The 23,465-nt window shown below is 36.6% G+C and overlaps 2 protein-coding genes across 12 annotated transcripts in view; one reads left to right on the top strand and one right to left on the bottom strand.

Moving 5' to 3' along the window:
* The window catches only part of LOC126916137 (hormone receptor 4), a 156,136-nt gene extending 139,784 nt beyond the window's left edge, over window positions 1-16,352 (top strand). For 9 of the 11 annotated variants that reach the window (XM_050721574.1, XM_050721573.1, XM_050721572.1 and 6 more), the window contains 9 exons: window positions 903-1,937; window positions 2,106-2,652; window positions 4,415-4,625; window positions 4,917-5,270; window positions 9,737-9,871; window positions 10,026-10,289; window positions 10,749-10,941; window positions 11,672-11,799; window positions 12,121-16,352. In XM_050721574.1, coding sequence (XP_050577531.1) covers window positions 903-1,937; window positions 2,106-2,652; window positions 4,415-4,625; window positions 4,917-5,270; window positions 9,737-9,871; window positions 10,026-10,289; window positions 10,749-10,941; window positions 11,672-11,799; window positions 12,121-12,201 — 2,948 coding nt within the window. In that variant the 3' untranslated portion in view covers window positions 12,202-16,352. The remainder of the gene's footprint in view (window positions 1-902; window positions 1,938-2,105; window positions 2,653-4,414; window positions 4,626-4,916; window positions 5,271-9,736; window positions 9,872-10,025; window positions 10,290-10,748; window positions 10,942-11,671; window positions 11,800-12,120) is intronic. The other 2 variants (XR_007710440.1, XM_050721577.1) reach the window with 2 other exon arrangements.
* A 2,278-nt stretch (window positions 16,353-18,630) lies between these two features.
* On the bottom strand, window positions 18,631-22,748 carry LOC126916158 (serine/threonine-protein phosphatase 6 catalytic subunit). Its single transcript, XM_050721648.1, has 7 exons — window positions 22,498-22,748; window positions 22,258-22,353; window positions 21,920-22,127; window positions 21,709-21,788; window positions 21,527-21,632; window positions 21,298-21,459; window positions 18,631-21,198 (listed from the first exon to the last, which is right to left on the bottom strand). Exons 1-7 carry the CDS (start codon window positions 22,621-22,623, stop codon window positions 21,008-21,010), a joined length of 969 nt encoding a protein of 322 aa, XP_050577605.1. The 5' UTR covers window positions 22,624-22,748; the 3' UTR covers window positions 18,631-21,007.
* Window positions 22,749-23,465: the final 717 nt, after the last annotated feature.

Raw genomic sequence — 23,465 nt, 5'->3', positions numbered from 1 at the left:
CTGTCAACGTTATAAAACCTCGGATTGGCAGCCCATCGTGATAAGTGCTATTAATCTTCGTAATAGACCACCAGGCATGCTTATGCGCGATGATTAATAACATTTTCATATCTCCTAGAACACCAAAACCAAACCTATTAACGCGAAACATCGGAGTTCGAGACGGTTACGCGATCGTTGAACCACATAGTTTAACCAATGAACAAAGAAGAACCGCATCTCGCATAACTTTTATAATCTCGTGCGAATCGCGCGTGAAAGCGTTGGAATCGTCTAACTGCAATAATTGTTATTAATGCTCGGTGAAACGCGGTTGCTTAACCATGCAAGAATAGTAATGATCAATACGTTACGCGTTACGTTACGAAGTGTCAAAACAGAATGCAGCAACGTGTTCATCTCTATTAGGCCAACATCAGATAGATATAGAGATTACTTGCAGCGATGGAGTTGAATCTCTCGTTCAACAAATTGCGCTTAGAACATTTGCAAATTATGTTTGCATAGCCAAGCATCGTCCATTTTCATCCTGTTATCAGGCAAATATTTCTTTTCACATTATCGCAAAATATCTCGCACGATTACCGTTAATATAACTCCATCCAAGAATCTCAGTGATCAATTTCGATTTTCTTAAATTGCATCGCCGTCATTGATGCGTTTCCAGTTAATTCGTTCAAAGATCGTAAAATTCGTTCGTTAATGAAATTTCGGTCAGAAAATCGTCCTTCATCGCCATCATCGCCATGATCATCACGACCGAAATGGCAGTCCATAATCATGTGTACACGCGTCAAGACTAATCACGCTTCATCCACGTCCGTAATCGCGGCCTTCCCAAGGTAAACGTGTGCCAAATATTCCATCGAGTATAAACGTGAGACCAACGCCTTATTTCTCAGACTCCCCGGTATCCCTTGGATCAGCAGGCTCGCCGCTCGGGATCCAGCCGGCGGACGCTCCTTCACCCATAAACTTTCCTGCTCCAGGGGAGAGCATGGCAGACACCTCGACCCTGTCGCCGGAGGCTAACATGCCGAGCTCGCCGGGCTGCCCCGTGGTCAAAGTCAAAAGCGAGTATCTGCTAGGCATCCCGAGTCCGGGGACACCGCGAGATCCTCTTCGTGGAAGCGGGGCGGCAACTGGCTTGGAAGCTCGTGATACAACCTGTTCGGACCGTGCGTCACCCGATTCAGTCTTCCCTGATGCCACTTCGATGGTGGGCTACAGAGTCGTCGAGGAACAGCAGCAACAGCAGCAGCAGCACTATCACCAACAACAGCAGCAGCAGCAACAACAACAACAACAACAACAACAACAACAACAGCAGCAGCAGCAACAGCATCAACAACAACGTTCCGGTACACCCGTACCAACCAGGTTGTCGCCTTATTCGCCGATGCAAGCGGTCTCCACGACTCCCATGCCTCAAGAAGCGACTTCAAGGAGCGACAGCCCCGACAAGGGTGACTTATCGTCGGCGCAGACCAAGGAGGAGTCCGATAACTCGGTTTTTGACGGAGGAGGTGGCGGTGGTAGCGGCGGTGGTGGTCGTTCGGAGACTTCCAGTCAACCTAGTCACCGGAGCAGCCCGTCTTCTCAATACAGCCCTAGCCAGAGTATGAGTCCTAGCGCGAGCGCGACGCACGCTACTCAACAACAGCAACCGCAAACACAGCCAACACCGCTGAGACCCCGAGTGCCCTCGGTGCCACCTCACCTTCTAGCTCACCATCAATTTTGGTCACAAAACAACGGTATACAGGGGTTCGCTACGCAAAGGCTATTGAACGGGGTCATCAGTAGCGCTGTTAACTATGGACAGAACGCTGCAGTTGCATCCACTAGTAACAGTACAAGTTTGAGCAGTAGTACAGGGAGCAGCGGGAATGGAGCAACTTCCACGAGCACGGGGGCAACTAGTACAGCTTCCTCGTGTAAGTCAGAACTCAGTCATAACGATAGATATTCTTGCTTGACGTTTAATCCGAATCTAATACATTAAGCATGTTGTATTAACGTAGCACCTCATTCAAACTTGCTCAATTGATGGAATAGAAATTTAGAATAAGATTGTAATCGAAATACGGCATATTTTATTTCAGGTGAAACGATGAAACCACCGGCACAAAGGCCCACGCCAGCGCCCCCAAGACCACCTCCCACCGTGATCATGGGTGAAATCGGTGGCGTTCGGACGATGATATGGTCCGCGCCACCATTGGACCCCGTACCACCGCCAGCGGCCTCGTGGACGGCAACGGCCGCGGCGGCATCCTGTTCCTCCTCAGAAGAGTCGGCTGCCCAGCTACTTTTAAATCTCGGACAGGAGTCCAGGGGCAAACCATCCTCCGTTTCCTATTCTTCTGGCCCACCACTCAATATGGAGAGGTTATGGGCTGGCGATATGACGCAATTACCGGCCGCGCAACAGATGCAAGCGCTCAACTTGACGGCTTCCGGGTCCGGTCAAACGTGGGAGAGAAACGGGGGAGTCGTCAAGTCCGAGACGGCATCGCAGTCGATATCAGTCGCTCCACCTGCACCACCGATGCCACCTCAAGAACACGAGGAAGACGAAACACCTATGATATGTATGATTTGCGAGGACAAGGCTACTGGTTTGCACTACGGCATCATCACGTGTGAAGGGTGAGTGGTGTAACGTTCTTCTCTCTTTTAACGATGCATTAGATAGTAGAGTAACAACTATTCGTAGCAGACAATTAGCGTTTAATGGTTTCTGGACGATGTACTTGTTTGCTTAGCACATGTTAATTTTTTTTCAAAATCATTTAGAAAACTCGAATCGATTTGAAAATATCGACGAAAATTGAGTAGTTACGACTTAGAGAATCTTTTGACAAGTAGCAATTATCTAAATAAAGTTATCTTAATGGAAAATAAATTAACTTGCAAATACGAGGAATATAATCAAATTCAGTGGAATTGTATTCATAGTATGTAGAGATGATGTACAGAGATAAAGTCCTTGTAATCGTTCAATTTTTGGTACCTCGAATAAGTTATTAATTGAAAAAAAAGTTGCTTATAAAATCTGTCAAATGCATCAACGGACAGTAAATTATAAAACAGAATTTAAAGTGCAAATATACCTTCTCTCATTGTTAAAAATATTAAGAACAACATGTATTACTTGTACATGTATTAATACCAAAAAGTTCCAAAAATATCTTTGTTTCGCTATTTCGTAAATAGAGAACAAAGATAGTCTCGTGAAAGGCGAGAAACAACGAGTAAATTCTTCGAGATATCGCTGGCGATGCACTCAAGCACGATGAGGTCGAAATGTGATAATCAAATTAGTCGTCTGCAAAACTGATCCCGTTGTATATCTCGAACAGCTTGGTCTGGAATGCCATAACGGCGATGCGTTACGAGTCAGAGATTCGGACGATCCGCTTAATTACAGATAATCAAGCGAAACTATGCACGGAAAGTTAAGACTACACTAGTCACGATACCTCACGGCGAACTCTGACCTTTAGATGGTGCTAAATACTACCTACGTTTCAACGTTGAGAACAGAGAAATATATTATTTCCAAAATCTGCGAGGTTACCATGTTACGCTTCAATAATGTATATAGATAGAAATCCTCCTGTAGATATTATATCACCAAGTTTTTCATTATTTCCCCTTTCGTGATACGACGACACTCGGTCTCTTCAAGTGCACCTCAAGGCTTCAAGGTACTACCCATTCTAATATATCCTGCAACGCGGTTGATTAATCCCTAAGGTAGTACAAGGTATCGTTACTTGTTTTCATGCTTGTGCATTCAATGTCACCGCCATATCCGACAAATCCGACAAATTAGTTGAGAAAAGTCGACGACCAATTTCTTTGCGCATCCCAGTGTAGCTATAATTCTCCAAGTATGAATCTTTAATCGGTTTCTAGAATCGAGATCCTCCCCTGAGGAGCAAGGAAAACTTTGAAACTTTATTCGTTTGATAGAAAATCCTTGATGACTAATTGTAAAATGTCTTCCACCCTATCTGCTCTACACTTCACGCTAACTAAAAGATCCGTGTTTCAAAAAAGGACATGACTGTTTGGAACAGGACAAGTATTTATTTTTAATAACAAGCTACGTAAAAAGATTTGAAATAAATCAACCTGTATCGCCAAAAATGAATTCAATACTATAATATCAGCCTTGTTTTGTGAAGTTGAACGTAATGTTTCACTGGATATAATCACGATATAATCTACATCTTAAAAATGGAACAGATTCGTCTATCGTCTAATTCGTTTACAATGTACCGAGACACGGATAACAATAATTTGTTATAGTAAACATAAGTTCTTTTACTAAAATCACTGGAAAGTTCTTATGAAATCTTCTTATGAATGTGCAATGAAAGAGCATGAAATTATGTGTGTGCAGGTGTAAGGGTTTCTTCAAAAGAACTGTACAAAATAGGCGAGTATACACGTGCGTGGCGGAAGGTGGTTGCGAAATTACGAAGGCCCAAAGAAACAGGTGTCAGTACTGTCGTTTCAAAAAGTGCATTGAACAGGGTATGGTCCTTCAGGCCGTTCGAGAAGATCGAATGCCTGGAGGAAGAAATTCTGGTGCTGTATATAACCTTTACAAGGTTAGTATTAACTTGATATCTTCGATAATTATTAACACCATAAAATAAAGATATCAAATAATTAAAACATTATTCAATAAAATTATCTTTTCAAGAGCGAAAAACATACGAAAGATTTTTAAAAACACTAATGCTCCCTAACTTTTTGTTGACGATGTACATGTGAATACAAGAATGAGAAACTGATCCTTAATCTAAGATATATTAACGCACTCAACAACTACATGTCAATCGTTGTATTGTTTTCCAAGGTAAATGATTAATTTTATTCCGCCTTCTTTCCTTTCATAGGTGAAGTACAAAAAGCACAAGAAAAGTAACAAAACAAGTGGAGTGGGCGGAAGCATGGGTGGCATAAGTAGCGGCGGTAATGTTGGCGGTGTTAACGGGTCGGGATCCCTTGGTGGTAGCAAAAGCACCATGGGTTCGACGATGCTTGACAAACACATGGCTGTAGCCGCAGTCGCTCACCACAGCCAACAGCAACATGTCCAGCTAGCTGGTGGTTTTCTTCATCATCACAAGATTTCGTCGGGCGACCCGCTCAACTCGCAATCTACCACCAGTCACTCAAGTCACCCTGCGCATTCGGGACACCTTGTTAATGGGACGATCCTGAAGACAGCGCTCACCAACCCCTCCGAAGTGAGTTCACGTCATGTTCTGCACTTTTACACCGTTCTTCGTTTGCCTTCATTTTTTACTATAATTCCTAACTTTTAAACGAAGGTCCTCACGATCTAGCGAAGAGATATGTAGTAGCATTGCTTGTGCAATGACGCATGAACGACATTCCATTGGCAGATAATGTTTTGTAGACTCTAGATACGGTAGGATTAAATCGGCAACAATGAGCGAAATCACGAGAAAACAGACTTTAATTCTACTGTAATATTTGAATTTTTATGGCCCAATATTGCTCTCGTTTTAATAAATCAAAAGACTATTAATGTTTTAAGAGAAACTCTATCATAAAATTCAACTTAAAAGTTATCTATTAATCTTATGAAATTGAAAAATATTGAGAAATATTGATTAATACATATGCATAATGTTCTTCTTTTTCACTCTCTCGTATTTTCACCAAAGCTGAGAATTTTGTTAACAACAGGATGGGACCGAAAAAGGTTAAGCGTCCACCCAGCTTCCGCTGGCTTTCCGCTGACCAACAACTTCCACTTGTTTCCCTGTTCCTTTGAGCATCTCTTCGTAAGCAACATGACGCAACGTATTCGATTCCACGCGATCTTTCTGCATGATAACTCATGGAGGCGCACTAGGTATAACGTCTAAGAAAGATTCCATGGGATTTCTCTATCAGCTCTCCATTAGGTCGATTATCTAACAAACCAACCAACATATACGTGTGAAATGTTTTTTCCTCTGTTCGCGTCTTAACGAACACTCCGCGAACGCGTATAGATCAACGTCGTCCGTGCAACCGTAACACGATTTCGAATGATTTATTCGAGACGGCTCGTTAGAAATCGAGCACGGGTCGACAAAAGTTGATCTTCGTTGAGAGAATGCACCGTTGATGAGAACGTCCCGAAGGTATCTTCACTTTCACTTTCGAAGCAGCTGCACGCGATCGGATCACATGCGCCAACGCGATCTTTCTCGCTCACGGGGATTTCTTTCATCCAATTCGGCACGTTCTCAATCGGTTTCAACGCGATTAAACACCAGGAAAATACGATGATATCGTATTAATCGGATCAAATCGATCTTCCACATGTCGGAAACAACGGTGAAATTTCAACTCCTCGCGACCTTTCCTCCAGAAATGAATCCAGGAATGAATCACGAGATCGCGCAAAAATGGTATTGGCTAGGTTACGGCATCAGTAACTTTGGTTTCGAGATCGTGAGGAGGCTGTTATGTGCGCGTTTAAAACAATCATTTGAGGAACGTTAGTCGGTCGATGAATTCTACAGGAATTCTGAAGTCATACAGGAAATGAATATGTGAACGATTACAGAATTATCGCGAATAGTATGGTTAAATTTTTGTTCCTCTCGCTTTCACCACATTTCAATGATCGAAAGAACCATTAACAAATGGTAACCACGTAACAAATTCTAAAAGGAAATTAAATAGGTATGATATGCGCCATTTACAATTTTTCTGTTTACGAGACTATATGATACAGTCTAAAAGGTAATGGGAAGGCGTTAGAACAAGTGAGCTAGTTAATAATACAAAAACCCAGATATCGATGTATAATATACGTGAGATGCGTCCATTTTTCGATCAATTGATCAATTTTACGCAAAGAGATATATTGATTATTGTGAGGAATTGAAACAGTGTTTTGCTGTTTTGGAGAAAAAAATTAAGAAAATAGTCACAAGTTACAAAGAAACGCTAAAAAATATAGATTATGTTGCATGTTTTACGTTTGCGTGACGATCATTCTATTTTCCTGATCTTTGAAATTGTCGGGAATTGATTAAAAATGATCAATCTTATAAAAATGTATTTGGTTAAGAAACCTTAAACATATGAAATAATCAAGAGCTGACATCTCGATACGTCAAGTTAACGATAAAAGATATGAAAAAATGTAAAATAGAACGCTGAAAAGCACGAATAATAAAATAAGCAGAGAAACAAGTAGATGAGAAAAAGTAATCAAATTCGACGGATTTCGACGGATTTCGACTATTTTCGAGAATGATCCTGAAATGAATGAACTCCATATTGCAATTTCACTTTCTTACGACTTTGCTTGCGCAAGCCTCAAGGTTTCCCACATTACGAAAGCCGATAGATACCAGCAAGCCGAGTACTTGGTTGGTCGTCGCCGTCTCACATGCCTTTTCGTGCTCGTCTAAACATAGTACTATCTTTTACGTCGTGAAAGTGTTTCCTATTAGAGGTTCGAGCTGCACCAACCATTTCGCGTGGTTCGACGAACGAAACCTTCACAACCGAAATTAATCCTCTAGATGATGAACGCTCGTTCGAAATAGAACTGCGCGACTCATCGTTGATCAGCAATGATCAAACTACATTGAAATGACGCGATTGTAACGGTGGATCGTGGATATTTATCAATATTATGTGCCGTTCGCGTAATATTTTTTACGAACGTCAACGATCGATATACGGCATCGAAACGAACCGTGATAATCAGATCGTTTTAATTCGTCGCGTGAAAGCTCACGCGTTGACGAACGTTGTCGAGGACCATTTATGCGACAAGAGTATATACATACATAGGTAACGTAGCTCGGTGCGCAATCAACTATCGAGAATATTCGAATGACGCTGTGTTACGTTTACAGACCAGGTGAGGTATGCAAACAACGAGAAGAATTACCGGGAACAGTAAGTCCGGTAGAGGCCATTGCCAAAAGTGAAATCGATGACTCCCGAACCGGATAAATATTGCCTTGTGGATGGAATACGATTAAGGAGGTCACTTTCCATCTCCAGGCGAATCGTTGCACACTCGCCACGATGCAGCGTATGGATTCTCATGAATTTCAAAAGTTCTCCTCCCGCGTTGGAAGAATGGAGAGTTTTGAGATGCATAAAGATTCGGATTAACTTGTTTCTCCAGAAACAAGATTCCAGATCTTTGCCAAGAAATGCGACAGTGTGAGAACGATATTGTCCATGGAGTTTACCAGAGCTTTTTCTAGAACCTTCTGATTGTAAGAAGTAGAATTTGTAAGAAGGATGAATTCACCGTCCTAGAAAATTGCGACTACATATTGTCATGATCATTTGTGCAATACGGTGGATATCTTCTAACTTTAAAATGATCAACGGACGAATATTCATGTTCCTTAATTGGAACAGGATCCCACCTTAATATCACCATGGTTACAGTTGATTAGTCTCACAATTTCACAAAACTTACTTATAAACAAATGATAATAATTATTTGATTGTGTCAGATCGCTAACGCGCGATTACGAAATAGTCGCGAAACGAATAAAAAACAGAATTCACGATGTTTGGTAAGGATTGCGCGTATATAATATGTATACATCGAAGGAGAGGCGTCAGTCGTTATCGACATCGCATCAAGATGACGACGACTCGGAGGTAGGGACAATAGAAAATCAGCGACAGCCGGTGCCAAGGACGGGCAGTTCTCCGCCGCGCGCCGGTTTCGTAACTCGTGAAAGTCTGCACAAGGGACACTGACCTCACCCTACCTCCTTCTCTTCCTCCTCCAACACCTTCGTCCCTCCATCTCCGCCGCGAGATCGCCGTCAGCAACGAGAACGCGTGTCCCACGGCTGCGTGACGTTCGTCAATATGCACGAAACTTAAAGATAAAGCCAAGCAAAAATGGGGATCGCAGCTTTCTCCGAAAGTGTCACCGGGGACCTCAGACTACTCTCCCTAACCATATATACTTCACAAATACCGATCTCGAGGATCGAAAGGTCAATGAAAGGCCAGATCAGATTTACGTAGAAAGCACGACCCGACGATTCGTCCACTGACAGATTGAAATTATCGAAGTGCGACCATCGTAGATCCTGCCATCTCGACACTGGATATATCGGAATATTCGGCAACTTTATTTCCACTGGTTCCAACCGATATGCTTGGAATAAAGTATATGTACGATGTAAGATAGTACATACATATGTATATGGAGTTGAAAAATTCAATACAAAAGTGGCACATTTCATATCTAAATCTGTTTTTGGTTTTTTATATTATTTTTTCGTCGTTAGTTCTATTAACAATCCATTAATGATTAGAATTCCTAAAATTTTAAGTCATTCGTTCAATTTCTCGCAGTAATAAATATATTTCTTGCAATTAACGTAAAAATAATCGTAATTTTTATACGAGAGTGCTTTAAACGTTAGCATCTTTTGTACGAGCATCGAAATAAATGATTAACAAACTACATTAAAAAATTGAAAATTGACCGTATTTCTTAAATTTCATCTATCCAATAATCTTCAGATTTGTACATATATAATTAGTTTTCAAGTTATGTGATAAGTCTTACATAATCCTATATTCCTTAATCCACTCATAAATCGTCATGCTGGAGTAGTAGCAGTATAACACTCAGAAACGATAAATTTTAACAAATTCAAATAGTTTAAGAGAAAAATTTTCTGTGTTTAAGGTGGTACACTTAAGGCAGAGGTTAGACAACACAGTAAGCAGTTCGAGGGATCGGTCTTTTCCTTTCGATGCAACCGTTGCTATGATCCAGTCTCTAATAGATTGCGACGAGTTCCAAGACATTGCCACGTTAAGGGTGCGTTTATCTACTTCATAGTTTTTAAACTGTTCCATTACCATTCGTGCTGCACATTCTCTAGAGTTCTATACCTTTACTATTCGAACGAATAAAATTTCAACACAAATGGTATGTCTCTGTTCGCACGTGTATCTCCTATTTTATATTCCAGAACTTGGACGAGCTACTGGACCATAAATCAAACTTAAGCGACAAGCTGTGTCAGATAGGGGACAGCATAGTGTACAAGTTGGTGCAGTGGACCAAAAGGTTACCGTTTTACCTTGAGCTACCGGTCGAAGTTCACACGACGTTGCTCACCCACAAGTGGCATGAGATCCTGGTGCTGACCACTTCCGCTTATCAAGCGATACATGGTCAGCACAAGTTCTCCAACGTCGGAAGCGACGTGATGGGAGCGGATTTTATGCAAGAAGTAATTACTTTTCTATCCTTCGTTGCATTTAAATCTACTACTCCTCGATTTAGCAGAGATCCACAGATAAAGAACTTTCACTTTAACCAACGAATACAGTACAGCAGATTTATTTCATGACGTGAACCGATAGTACACACCTGTAGCCCACGGGTCGAGCATTTCTGTTCAAAGAGTAATGTAGAGTACGCTTTTTATCGCAAATAGTATCGGATAAATACGATCCTTAATAGAATCGTAATTGGTTGCATAAATCTTAGCCAGACAGATATGGTTCTGTACGGGCATTCGTGAAATTCAAGCAATACTTTCTATATTTAAACACGAGGAGATCATAGGAAGATTTATTTGAGAAACGAAGAAACTTTCTACTTCGAAAAATATAAAAAGGAATTGTGACACTGTATTAATCAAACGTGTATCGTTTGAATTAGATTAAATAAATGTATTCGTACACAGGTTTCAAACAACATGTATACGTTGCAAACGTGCCTAACGAACATGATGGGCCGACCGATAACCATGGACCAATTACAGCAAGACGTAGGGCTCATGGTGGAAAAAATTACATACGTCACATTAATGTTCAGGAGGGTGAGATTACGAATGGAAGAATACGTCTGCTTGAAAGTAATCACCATGCTCTCGCAAGGTAAGTATTCTCATCAGATAAATCATTTAAAAATGCACAAATACCGTATATGCCTGTTTTTTTCTTTTCTTCTTTTCTTTTTTATTTTATCGAGATACTTAAGATATAAAGAAATGCATCCTTTTTGCTAATGCTGCAATTGGCGAAGCAAAATGTAAGTTTGCGTGTAAACACGGATGCTAATTTTTGCATATTTTTCATTTCCTTTACATGCCATATGTATAGAGTACAGCTCGTAATTATTCGAACAGTTTCAAATCGAAAGAAAAGTACCTATATTCTCCATACGGAATACATTTATCAACCATCTGAACATAAGTAATGATATATTTATATTCTTTATATTATTTGATATATTCTCAACAAATTTGAAAGTAAAATGATATTCAAGGAAGGATTGATAATCGTCGAATAAATTTTAGAAAGACATCACGAATTACTAAAGGAATTAAAATTTACTAACGATCGAATAGTTATAGTTATAGTGAAAAATAAAATTCAGGACTTCAAAGATAAAAATATAATGGTGCTCAGCAAATGAAGAAAGAAAATCTTAACAAACATGAATCGAAAAGTGAATATACAATCTTTGAGAACCTTTCGAAAAATTTCCTTACGCTTGGTAAATTTATCCATCCTTGGACTTCTGAACCTTTTTTTTTTATCACCCTATATAAATCGCTACCAGCACATATTCACGATTATTTCTCTTGTATTTGTCCTCTCTTAGCACGTGGAGGTACTATGGAATTAGAACATCTACAAGAACGGTACATGAGCTGTCTACGGAGTTTTGTTGAACACAGCGCGCCTCAACAGCCGAATCGATTTCATGATCTTCTCGTCAGATTGCCCGAAGTAAGTGAGCCATAAACAAATTTCCACTGGTCGTTCATCGTTTGTCGCGCGAATCGTTTAGATTTTCACTTGACCAGATGGGTGTGTAGCCTAAAGTACAGAAGAACAAAAAAAAAAAAAAAAAAAATAGAATAAAGTAGATAAAAGAAGTAAATAAATAGAAATATGAAAATATACACAATTTTGTGATCGATGATAGAGAAAGATTCAAGCAGTAGAGTATCCATGATAATACGACCGTATTTATAAATGTTTTCGTGAGAGACGAGTTAAAACAGTAAATACAATCTAAGTCGATCCTGTTTTCTTCCTGAATTCCAGGTACAATCAGCGGCAGCTCTTCTACTTGAGAGTAAAATGTTCTACGTTCCTTTCCTATTGAACTCAACAATTCAAAGATAGTAAATAAAAAACAAACTGACGATAAACGAAGCTGAATACCTATATACATACTATACATATAAATATATACATATATATACACACGAAAGATTATATTGTATGTATATATGTATATATATGAAAATAGAATCGAACAAACAAACAAAAGCAAACGGGAGAGACTTATAAGAAAAGGGAAAAGGGAAAGGCTTTGTTTGCGTATGTATAATAATTATATAAAAAAAAGTATATATATAAATAATATAAATAATATAAATCTGTGTGTTCGTTGCGTTGTACAAAACGAAGAAAGTCGAGAAGAGAACGAGGAACCTGCGAAAAGCGTGATAGAACAGACAAAAGCGTTAGAAAGGAAAAAACAAGAAAGAACAAAAACTAGAGAAAAACGAGAAGATTTGAAAAAAAAGAAACGCAAAGGATACGGAGGAGGAGAGAGAGAATGCTTTAGATAAGAAATAAAAAAAGCAAATTAATGAAAGAATATAAAGAGTTCGAAAGAGAGCGAGAGAGCGGGAGAGAAAGAGAGGGAGAGTGAGGAAGCGCGCCACCTCGAGATGGGAAATCAATCGAGGAGGGAACTGAACTTTTTTATCGAAACTGAAAGACTATAATAATATATTTCTGTACGCAGTACCGCGCAACTACGTCATTGTGTGTTCACGTTGCATAATCCGATCGATAATAAAACTCTCGTTACGTACGCTCACTGTAGGCCACCTACTACCACCTACTACTATTGCTGCTACTACTACTGCTACTGTTACTATTACTCTCCACCACTATCAAACTAAATAGCAGACTACCATTAAAACGACCGAAAGATCAATCGACCGATGTTGATGATAATGGTGATCATAATAATAACAATGATGATAATGACGATGATAATGGTGATGATGATAATCGACGACAAGTCACCAGCAACAGCACAAACGCAAAACAATCGATCAGTGAACAAATCGATCGCCGCGTATCTATGTATCTTTACACGCGAATATAATAATTACAATATCACAGCCAAACGAGTACGCATTCTCGATAACAAAATAACTCTAAACGCCTATAAATACTTAAATACTCTCGTCTATGTATCCATATGATCCTACCCTTAAACTGAACGACGTTGCAGACGTAAGTGTGATATTTCAGTTATCATTCTAATTAAGAGAAGATACAGGGAACACGGCCGTCGTTATTACTAGAACAAGGACTGGCTGAATGGATGTTTGTAAAAACGATGACGATTTTTGCATAACTGTTGAATCGAAAAACAGAAAAACTGATGTTATTTGCATAAAGTGATGCAGAGACCAATTTGACGTCTACTCAATGGTACCCTTCAATTATCCGAAGGAAAATATGCCCGACGTTGAACACATTTGGATGGAAATCTGGTTAGACTCTAGGCTACAGACTTATTGACTCGTAAATCGTCTTCGTTGTTATTGTCGTTCTTGTCGTCATTCACCGCTCCGAATCATGGTCCAAGCGCGCAACACAGAAGACTATATTATATATACATATATACATATATATATATATATTCACGGTTTTGTTAATTTACATTTTATCGTCATCGACTTAAATCTTTACGCGTGTAATATCGTGCATCATTCACCGGTCGATTTTTGACTCGTCCTTCGAACGATCCGATCCTCCACTTTTCTCGGATCACGAGATCACGCGATTCTAGAGCTTACGAAAAAAGGGAAGTGTCGCGTAGACGAAACTCTTCCGCGAGATTCTCAACGACTTTTAAATAAAGTTCGATTCGATGACTTGCAAATATTTTGCAAAATTTTTGTAACGGACGTTCTTCGAACTGATACTGATTTTCGATACGTAAGATAAACTTTTTAAACGTTTTTTATATAGTTCTAATGAATTCGTAGCCTGCCGTATATCGAAGTGATATTTTTTCTATTGAAAATCCTTGCAAGGATCTGATCGTTCGAACCTGTGCGCGTGAGCGCGCGCGCTTCGTTTCTCGTTACCAAGCGTTCCCCATTGATTCGTGACAAAATATTGTTTTTTATAATTCCTCGTTAAAATGACTGCGATAATTTCATAGTATTATATACAAGAAAGAATAAGGAGAAAAAGAGAAGGTAAAATGCATAAACGAATGGAAAATATGACTAGCAAAAGACTTGGTATTTCTTTATTACGAGGAAACTTATATTCGTAGCAAACAAAAAAAGTAATAGAGTAACAATAGTTCGAGTACACCTTTTTCTTCTCGCGTGAGCTTTTATCGGACTTATGGAAAATTGTTCCCCACTTTGGCAAATGTAGATATACATATGCATATACATATGTATAATACATATTTATGTGTCGCGGACACGTGTGATATTCGGTTTCCTTGTGACTCAGAAATACCTGGTTCTTCAGATTGGCTCAATTATTTAAGATAGAAAAATCAATTGTAGAAAATGGAAATAACGGTAGGAAACAAACCGGTGGCTGACGCCAGTCGAAACGTCTTGTTCGTGTCTTGGAAAAGAAAAAGAAAAAATGATGAATAATGCTCCTTGTATACGCATGTAATGATTAATTAGCGCATGTTCTATCACAACGTGATTGTTTCATCTTGCCTCCATAGAAGTTATCATAAACACGCGCTAATTACCGCTACGCACACGATCACGAGTATGATGAAATAGAATTCCCCTTTCTTTTATCCCGAAGGTCCGTTGTCGTGTCTTTGGATGCCTTCGGTCGTGTTGCATTTATCTTCATTCCCTGATCCTTAATTTTCTCTTCCTCTTATTTTCCTACACTACAAATTACAAAGCGAATATTCTGCTCAAAGCAAATTCCACCGAAGCTTTCGCAGGAAACTTTCTCCACTTTCGTCAACCTTGATGCCTTTTCCATATCTTGAGACAATTTCGCCGGACTCGTGATCGCGTGCGCACATACGAAAAAAAAAAAATCAACACGAGAACTATACACACAGACCTTGGGCCTACTAGCCTAGGGATACTTGTCCATACTATAAGACTTAACTAATGATGGGATACTTCATACGGTAAACAATGTATATTATTTGCGGTTAAGGAACTGGGGGTAACGGTTCCTGTATTCCCCGGACATCATCGTACACTTGTTCTGTGTTCAATTGGACGGTCGATAAGGTCGCAACCGCGAATGATAGAAAGAAAGAAAACAAGCAAGATAGAAGAACGAAGAGAAAAAGAAAACAAGCTCGCTAAATTACGTTAAGAGAATATTTGACATGATATTGGCTAACGCGTATTTCTTTTTTCTTTTACTTTTTCTTCGAAAACATAAATCGCTCGTAATTTCCTCACGTTTACACGCGAAAATTTACTTTGAAGTTACCGTTTAGTATAGTGCAATACGAAGAAAGGAAGCAATCGTGTTAGCATTTAGACCGATACATTTGTTCCTTTTGCTCTCTTTCTTTTGTCTCCTACCTTCGTAGACATTTTTTACGCTCCTCGTTCCTTCCTCTTCCCTGCCCGTTCCCTCCAGTTGATCCACCAAACCGCGACTGTTCACCCTTATGTTCCTATAACCCTGTCCATCAACCAATTCTGTTTCCTTTTTTTATTCCCGTTAGCTAGTAAAGATAATGTACTTCCCGCGGAGAACTCTTTTCTTGTCGCCTCCTATTTATTGTTAGCATGTACATACAGCATCGAAATAGATGTTAAAGAACGGCGAGGAAAAAAGAACGCCGCGTTAAGAGAAAAAAAGCACCGAGTTGGACTGTCTATTATATTACATTATATATAAGTATATAAATATAAATATAAGTATATAAATATAAATATAAGTATATAAATATAAATATAAATATAAATTATAAATATAAATATAAATATGAATATAAATATAAATATGTATATTGTATAAAAAGAAATGTGCACCGATGTCTGGGAGTACAGCAGCTGCTTACGGGAGAGCTATACGTTGGATCAGCAAGACTTAGGGCATTATACTACCCGCGAGTATTATCATGCCCAACCTTTAATATTTAAGTGCGAGTGAGAGTCTATTGAGCAAAAATAAAAGAAAAAAAGATGAAATTTAAAAATATAAAAAATACATATGCCTCTCGTTTGTGGGTTTAACTTTGTACATATTGTACGAAAGGTTTAATAATAACTACGTTGAAAGTACTAGTCCTGTCTCTTTGTATAATTCCGTGTTATACCTGTTCTTATATAGTGTCAAGCGGTGCAACAGCGTTTCTAATCCTGTGTCAGCCGTACGATTGAGCCTGATTTGAATTATGCGATGCAGGATATGTATGCGACACCACTTTAGTTATACATGTTTAGAATCTTCTAACGAAATAACACGAATAGGATATATCGTTTTGCCGAGTCGTCTATGCTCTGTTCACAAGTGTTGGGATGGTAATAAAAATTTGTATTTCTTTTGGGGCGATGAATCATGACGCTAATATATATATTATATATATAATTAATATATATTATCGTCATAGGCAAATTATTTCAGATGTTACATATATTGTCCCATATATATAATATAATATATATAATGTAATATATATATATATGGGACTATATATTCAACATCTGAAACAATTTGCTTATGTACAATGTACATTTGAGCTACAAACCGCGGCGTCAAAATCGTTAAGCATTGATGTGATATTGAACAACGTTCGTATTTATATTGTCAGATTAGGACATTCTTATGTATTTAATTCACCGAAATATTTCCCTTGGCCCTCAATTTATTGATCTCTAGATCTCGTAAAAATGTCAGTTTGTTATTTTCTTATTAAAACGACGAAACTTTCAAACCCGCACCATTACTTCGAACGGATTGGTTAACACTGAAGTATGCTGCTTGTCACGGTATAAGCAAAGAAGCGCGAAATGCAAACGTTAACCCAAAAACGACGGGCAAAAAGAAATCACGAATGCCAGACTGGCAAGAGGAAATACTTTTTCAATGAGTGAGTCAAAGTTACCAATTTCTACCTACGTTTAGGAAGTACATTTTTATCATCTCGTTTACCTTCGACTATTCCTTTTGTAACTGAGATTTGGGCACCGTGTGAATTGCTGCTTTGCCAGGAACCGGATGCTATACTGCTGCTAATCATTTTTTTACCAACTTTTACGCGCGAAATACGATTTCTCGTTGATGAACGTAAACATTCGCGAAATTGCTCCATCTAGCATTTTTCGAATTTTTACACCTGATTTGATAACGATTTCGAGCTTTATATCGCGCATGAATGCATTTTTTTAATGAATATTATTTTATTAGGAATGATTTAAATATCATTCATGCATTTCTTATATTTTATATACATATTACATTTTACAACCTTTTGCACGAATTGTTCAAAATAGTTGCACATCGATATTTTATTATAATGTGCAATTTAACAGTTTGGTAAGAACTTTACTTATTGTCTCAAATATAGAATTTATATGTGTAGTTGGAATTTTTTTTTAAAGCAAATACTTAAAGAATAATGCATAATTAAACAGACTGAAAATCTACATATAATCTTTTGTCAAAATCAAATACTTAATTAAATACTCTAGTCGATGTAAAAGAGAATATGTTTGCATAATAAGTTTAATACAAAAATTTACATATTTTATTTTTTACCGTCAGCAAAAAATTTCATTAAATACCAATTTAGCTTATTCGTTGCATTTGTTTACTGCATTGCGTCCTTCGTGCAATGAGCTCTAAAATTCGTTCAATCTTTTATCATTTTACTGAGTAACAAATGATTATTAATAATGCGATTATACACGAAATACGACGAAATACAACGAGAAGTATAACACGGACGCGCTTACAGATTTATAGTCGGGCAAAAAAATTATCGCATTTGTTTCCATAAAGATGTGTATATAGATGAAGTTGATAATCATAAGAATAAATTCATTGTTACCGCAAGGATTAAGCATTGTAAGATATAATATAATGATGTTCATCCGACCAATAAATCGGAAGCTATCGGTTCTAGGCAAAACAGGCTAGACTTCACAGGTGACGCGTAAACCCCCTGTATTTTTATGAATAAATAAGATATTTTAAAAAAAAAAGTAAATCTGAAGTCTGTTTGGAGATGCCTTTCATAGGGATTATATAAATGTAGATAATATATTATACATAATGAACATAAATACACTATATTATTATATATAAATAGTAAGGAATAAATAGAATTATTATATATACGATGAAAATAATATTATTACAAGTAAATAAACTAATTAAAGATGAACAAATTTGGTGATATCTTTATTATTCCATACCCATACCTACATACGATAGTTTCTTCCTTTATTATTTCACGGTATATATATGTATGTGTACGTATATGTGTATGCGTGTTATATGTATATATTTGTACTTTAATTATCACAATAATAACGGGAGTATTATTGATAATGTCAGTTGCAATTTTTGCGCATTTTTATTACAGACGTTTCATTACATTAACATAACAAAATCTATACTTTCAAGGTACATGATCGTTAAAATGTTGTCTACCTGTGAGATCTTTAAGAATTATGCGCAGTGTTCAAGCTCCTGCACAAAACGTTTATTAAGCTAAAGTAGTCTCATTATTTAATGTCATTGTCTTTATTCCTGTGAGCTTACCGATGTAAATCGCCGCAAGCGCTTGGACACTTCGATAAGATTAAAGCGATCACAGACAGAGGCATTTCAAAGGTGACTGCTGTGAATACCTAAGTAGACACAGAAGCTAATACTTTTATGATTCCTAGGATATCTGTACTACGTAGGCATTCTCACGCATCACCACCGTTTTACGATAATAATAGAGGCTGCAAAACCGACAGATCGAGTTTGTAACGTAAACTCCGTGTCTTGCCTTGTGTAATGATCTATCTAATATAATATCAATAATGTAAATACAAAGCAGTGATTAATGTAAAATCGTATAATTGCATATTGTAACAATCTGGATATATTATATATATATATATATATATATATATATATATATATATATAAATCGTATTTTTTATCGATAATATTGTAAAATGTAAAAAGTATCGTGTAAAGCAATCATCGAATTGGACGCCGAAATATCTTACGAGATAATAATGAAGATTGAAATATGATAAAGTAATTGTTAATGATATTTTCTGGAATATAAAAAAGTGAAGAAAATTCCTTACACACGCCTTTGTTAAGCTCTCTGTTATTTATATGATCCGTCCTAGTTCGTCTATGATTATCCGTCAGTAGAAAGTATTTACTTCTAGTAGACCGTCGTGTTATAGTTCTGAAGGCACTGTTCAAAAGTTGACTATTTTTATTTTTTTTTTCATTTTTTTTTTGAAATAACAAGTCTTCAAAACATTTTCAAACGATCCGACATGGAAAATCGTTACAAACATCGATGCAATTTTCACATGCCTCGCTTGAACTATATCACAAAACTCAAAATAGAGTAGTTTCAACTTGACAACCAGTGCCAATGCCAATGCCATAATTGTCGGGTCTGTGATCGGTTAGGAATATCATGAGCTAGTAAATCGATGGTCAGAATTCAGGCTTATGATACGCAATGGCCGGTGCGTTCCATTGATTATGTATCAATATCGTATCATTATATTACACAAACGCTTATTAATTTAGAGGCACATTGCTAAGGGTCTTGGTTCTTAAAAGTTGCTCCCTACATTAATGAACTTATGACAGTCTAGCTATTATAATTATTCAGTACGACAGCGATTTGGCATATAATGTGAAAACTGTACAAAGATTCTGAGAATATAATAATATTCAAACTATTGCTCTGTACACATAAAAGTAGAACATAGTTAAAAAGGCCGATATTATGAAAAAATTTCAATACTTTTTAAGATATTTTGCAAATAGTATTTTGAGCCCCTAAAGGAAAAAGAAGAATGCAATATAAAATTGTCATGTGCATAAAAATAATAAGAAAACTTCTATTATATAATACAATTTTTCTACTCAATTTCCTTACCTAGGCAGGAAAACTTTGGCTACTGCTACATACTATTTGTACCTCGGCAGAACCGCCGACTTTATGCTGCTAAGAACACTGATTGCGCATCTAGAATAAAAAGAATTGCACGCAGCATACACAATGTCTAAATCAGAAACAGATCAATTACATACTCAGGAAGACCTTAACAGTAGTATATATGCTCACGCCTTAATAAACCTGAATTCTACGCACAACGATCATAATATCAATGAAGCATTCACTATACTCAGAGACTCTCCCACTTCGGAATGTTTAAATGGTTTCTCATTTATTCATTCATACATTACTGAACCTGCTGTTGTTTGTGTTCATAACTTATTTTAAAGCTCTTAGCCTTTAGAACGATACATTCACAATACTGCTCTGAGATACGAATGCTCTAGAATATCCACAGTAGACAGCAAAAGCGTCTAGACCACAGTATTCACATTTCATGCGAAACATTTTTCAAACTAGGAGAATCAGGCTGATGCAATGGCAGACGCAATTATATATAAAAGTTAATTTCTTAATATACAAAAATGGATAAATTTCCTAAAAACTGTGTAAAATCATTCCCTGAATAAGTAATCACACGATAATCCTGTTCTCCAAATAACATTTAAGTATAAAAGCAGAAACAAAATTTTTTTAATTAAAATTCTAAATAAGACTTCAAAATTTGATGCTCCGTCAAAGTATCAGCCTGTGTCCGTCAACATGAAGAAACAGTCATGTAATTCCGTAACGTCTAGACGCAGATACCACCTTTCTGCATCCAAACAAATGGAACACTAGATTAGATCACAAAAAGTATGGTGTAATAGTTAAAGGTGGAATTACTCTTTCAGAGTCAGGCACTGCCTGAAATAGCACTGGGTTTCTTTGATCGACAGTTGTAAACTGTAAAATACTAGCTACGTTACCACAACGATAACAATAATTTGGAGCTGACCATACTGTTACAAGTTTATCATTAAACATGTACCTATAACCTGTAAATAAGATAAAAATGTATGAAATATAATCATAAAGTTCTTTTGTGTGCATTTTACGCATAAGTAAATACATATAATTTGTGTAACAATATATACCTTCATGAACCAATTGATGAGCTCTACAAATAAGTTTAAGATCGTTGATTTCCATAAATTCATATGTTACTTTACTTCCAAATAACCAACCTGCTCCACGTGGACTAATAGTCCATGATTCAACATCTTCTGGATCGGACCAAACCAAATCACAAAAAGCACCTAAAACAGAAATCGAAATGTATTCAAGTATAATATAACGTAACATATTAAAAAACAGTAAAAATACCTTTATGCGGAATTTCTTGATTTCTTTCAATCGTTCTAATTTGATCTAATGTTTTAATAGCTGGAGACAATCCACCATGTACACAAAGTACTTGTTCATCAATTAACTAAATAAAAATATTCACGTTTTTATTAAACATCATAACACAATATTAAATTCATTTATTATTTACAAATACTAACGGCAGCAACTGCAAGTAAGTCGAACACCTTACAACAGTATTTCCATGCATTCGCATTGCCATATTTGTTTTGACATTCGTCTGCATAGAATATAATAAATCTAATTATCATAATTATCAAATATGCAGAGTAATGAGTTACTATCAATTAATCTTTTAGATGTTATATTACAATAAATACATCATGTTTTTATAACATAATATATACTAACCATAAAAACCATAAACATGAGTGATTTGTCTGGATTCATGATTTCCTCGAAGTAATGTTATTCTATCAGACCACTTAGCTTTAAGTGTGAGTAGGCGAGTAAATGTTTCTACGCTATAATACCCTCTATCTACAAAATCTCCCATAAATATATAATTTGTTTCTGGCACAGCGCCTCCATTACGAAACAATTCTTCTAGATCGTAAAACTAAAAGAAAATAAACAATCGTAAAAACCGGTTTATATAAAAGAATCATACCTTTATCGTTGAAATAGGTATCGTTATCTCTAAAGATATCGATATCATGTTGAGGTTAGAATAAAACTGTAAAGTTTACCTGGCCGTGAATATCTCCACATACTGTTACCGGAGTAGATACTGGTTGAATATTAGATTCCTCTAATAATATGTCACATACCAAGTCACAAAGTTTCTGAACAAAATTAATTTTATTGTTAAGAGACATATAGGAGATTCAAGTAACCTATGAGTGTATGTTTAAGGTCTTGTTACATATGTTAACAAAATACAACATAATTGGTAGTATTATTATTAATATTTTTCATATATTATTTACCTTAAGGTCATTTTCAGGAAGATACTTGCACTCTTTTGCAAGTTCCATCCATTTATCGATGTCTGACATTTTGGACTCGTATCGCAGGAAAATACTGATCGCGCCCTCACTTACATATGTGTGCATTGAATTTGTAGTTAATTTATATATTTTTAAGAATTGTTTTAGCGGATTAATTTCAATTAAACTTCCGATCTTTATTTATTTTACTCATAAGACTTTAAACATTCTATTTAACAAAAAATGGCTATTTTTCATCATGTTAAACACAAAATTAATTAACCTACTGTGAAGTAAGATTAAAAAAGACCAATTTTCATTCTGTTCAATCCTTTCATATTATTGGTCCTAAATTTTCGTACTATAAAGAGAAAAGATATTTGAAACTGAAACCATTTTAATAAAAATATATCGAAATATCTTTCTACTCGTTATTAATAATACCAATATATACAATCGTGTCATATCACAATATATGTAGTTGCTACTTAATGATTTTAAAGTAGATGTTACTTTTAGGAATACATGATATATCTTCCAATAATGTCATTTAAATCCTAGTAATTTTTGCTTTTCTCTTGTACGCTTAATAAAAAGTTTGGAAGACTATTTGATAATTTTACTACGCAAACTCAAAACTACTCAGTAGAAAATTTAAATTTATATCATTCCAATGTTTTCTAAAATTATATACTATCTAAACATTGTATTAGTCGTGAAACATTTGATGAAATTACATTTGCAGAAAAATAACTATAATCAGTATATTGGAAAGATACATTTTAACAGAATAAAAAATGGATTTTGTTTAAATGCTTTTTATACAATTACATAAAATAATTAGCCAATGCATCAGCGCAATGCTAATAATCAGAAATTAATAATTATGATATATATTATTGCCTTCACTTGATAATTACAATGATAATATGACGCAACCTATTAAAAAGTTATAATATTATATATAA

The sequence above is a fragment of the Bombus affinis genome, chromosome 5 (assembly GCF_024516045.1).
Source record: "Bombus affinis isolate iyBomAffi1 chromosome 5, iyBomAffi1.2, whole genome shotgun sequence".
Classification (NCBI taxonomy): Eukaryota; Metazoa; Arthropoda; class Insecta; order Hymenoptera; family Apidae; genus Bombus; species Bombus affinis.
The sequence above is the reverse complement of the archived record's forward strand: the minus strand, read 5'-3'. Positions and strand labels throughout refer to the sequence as shown.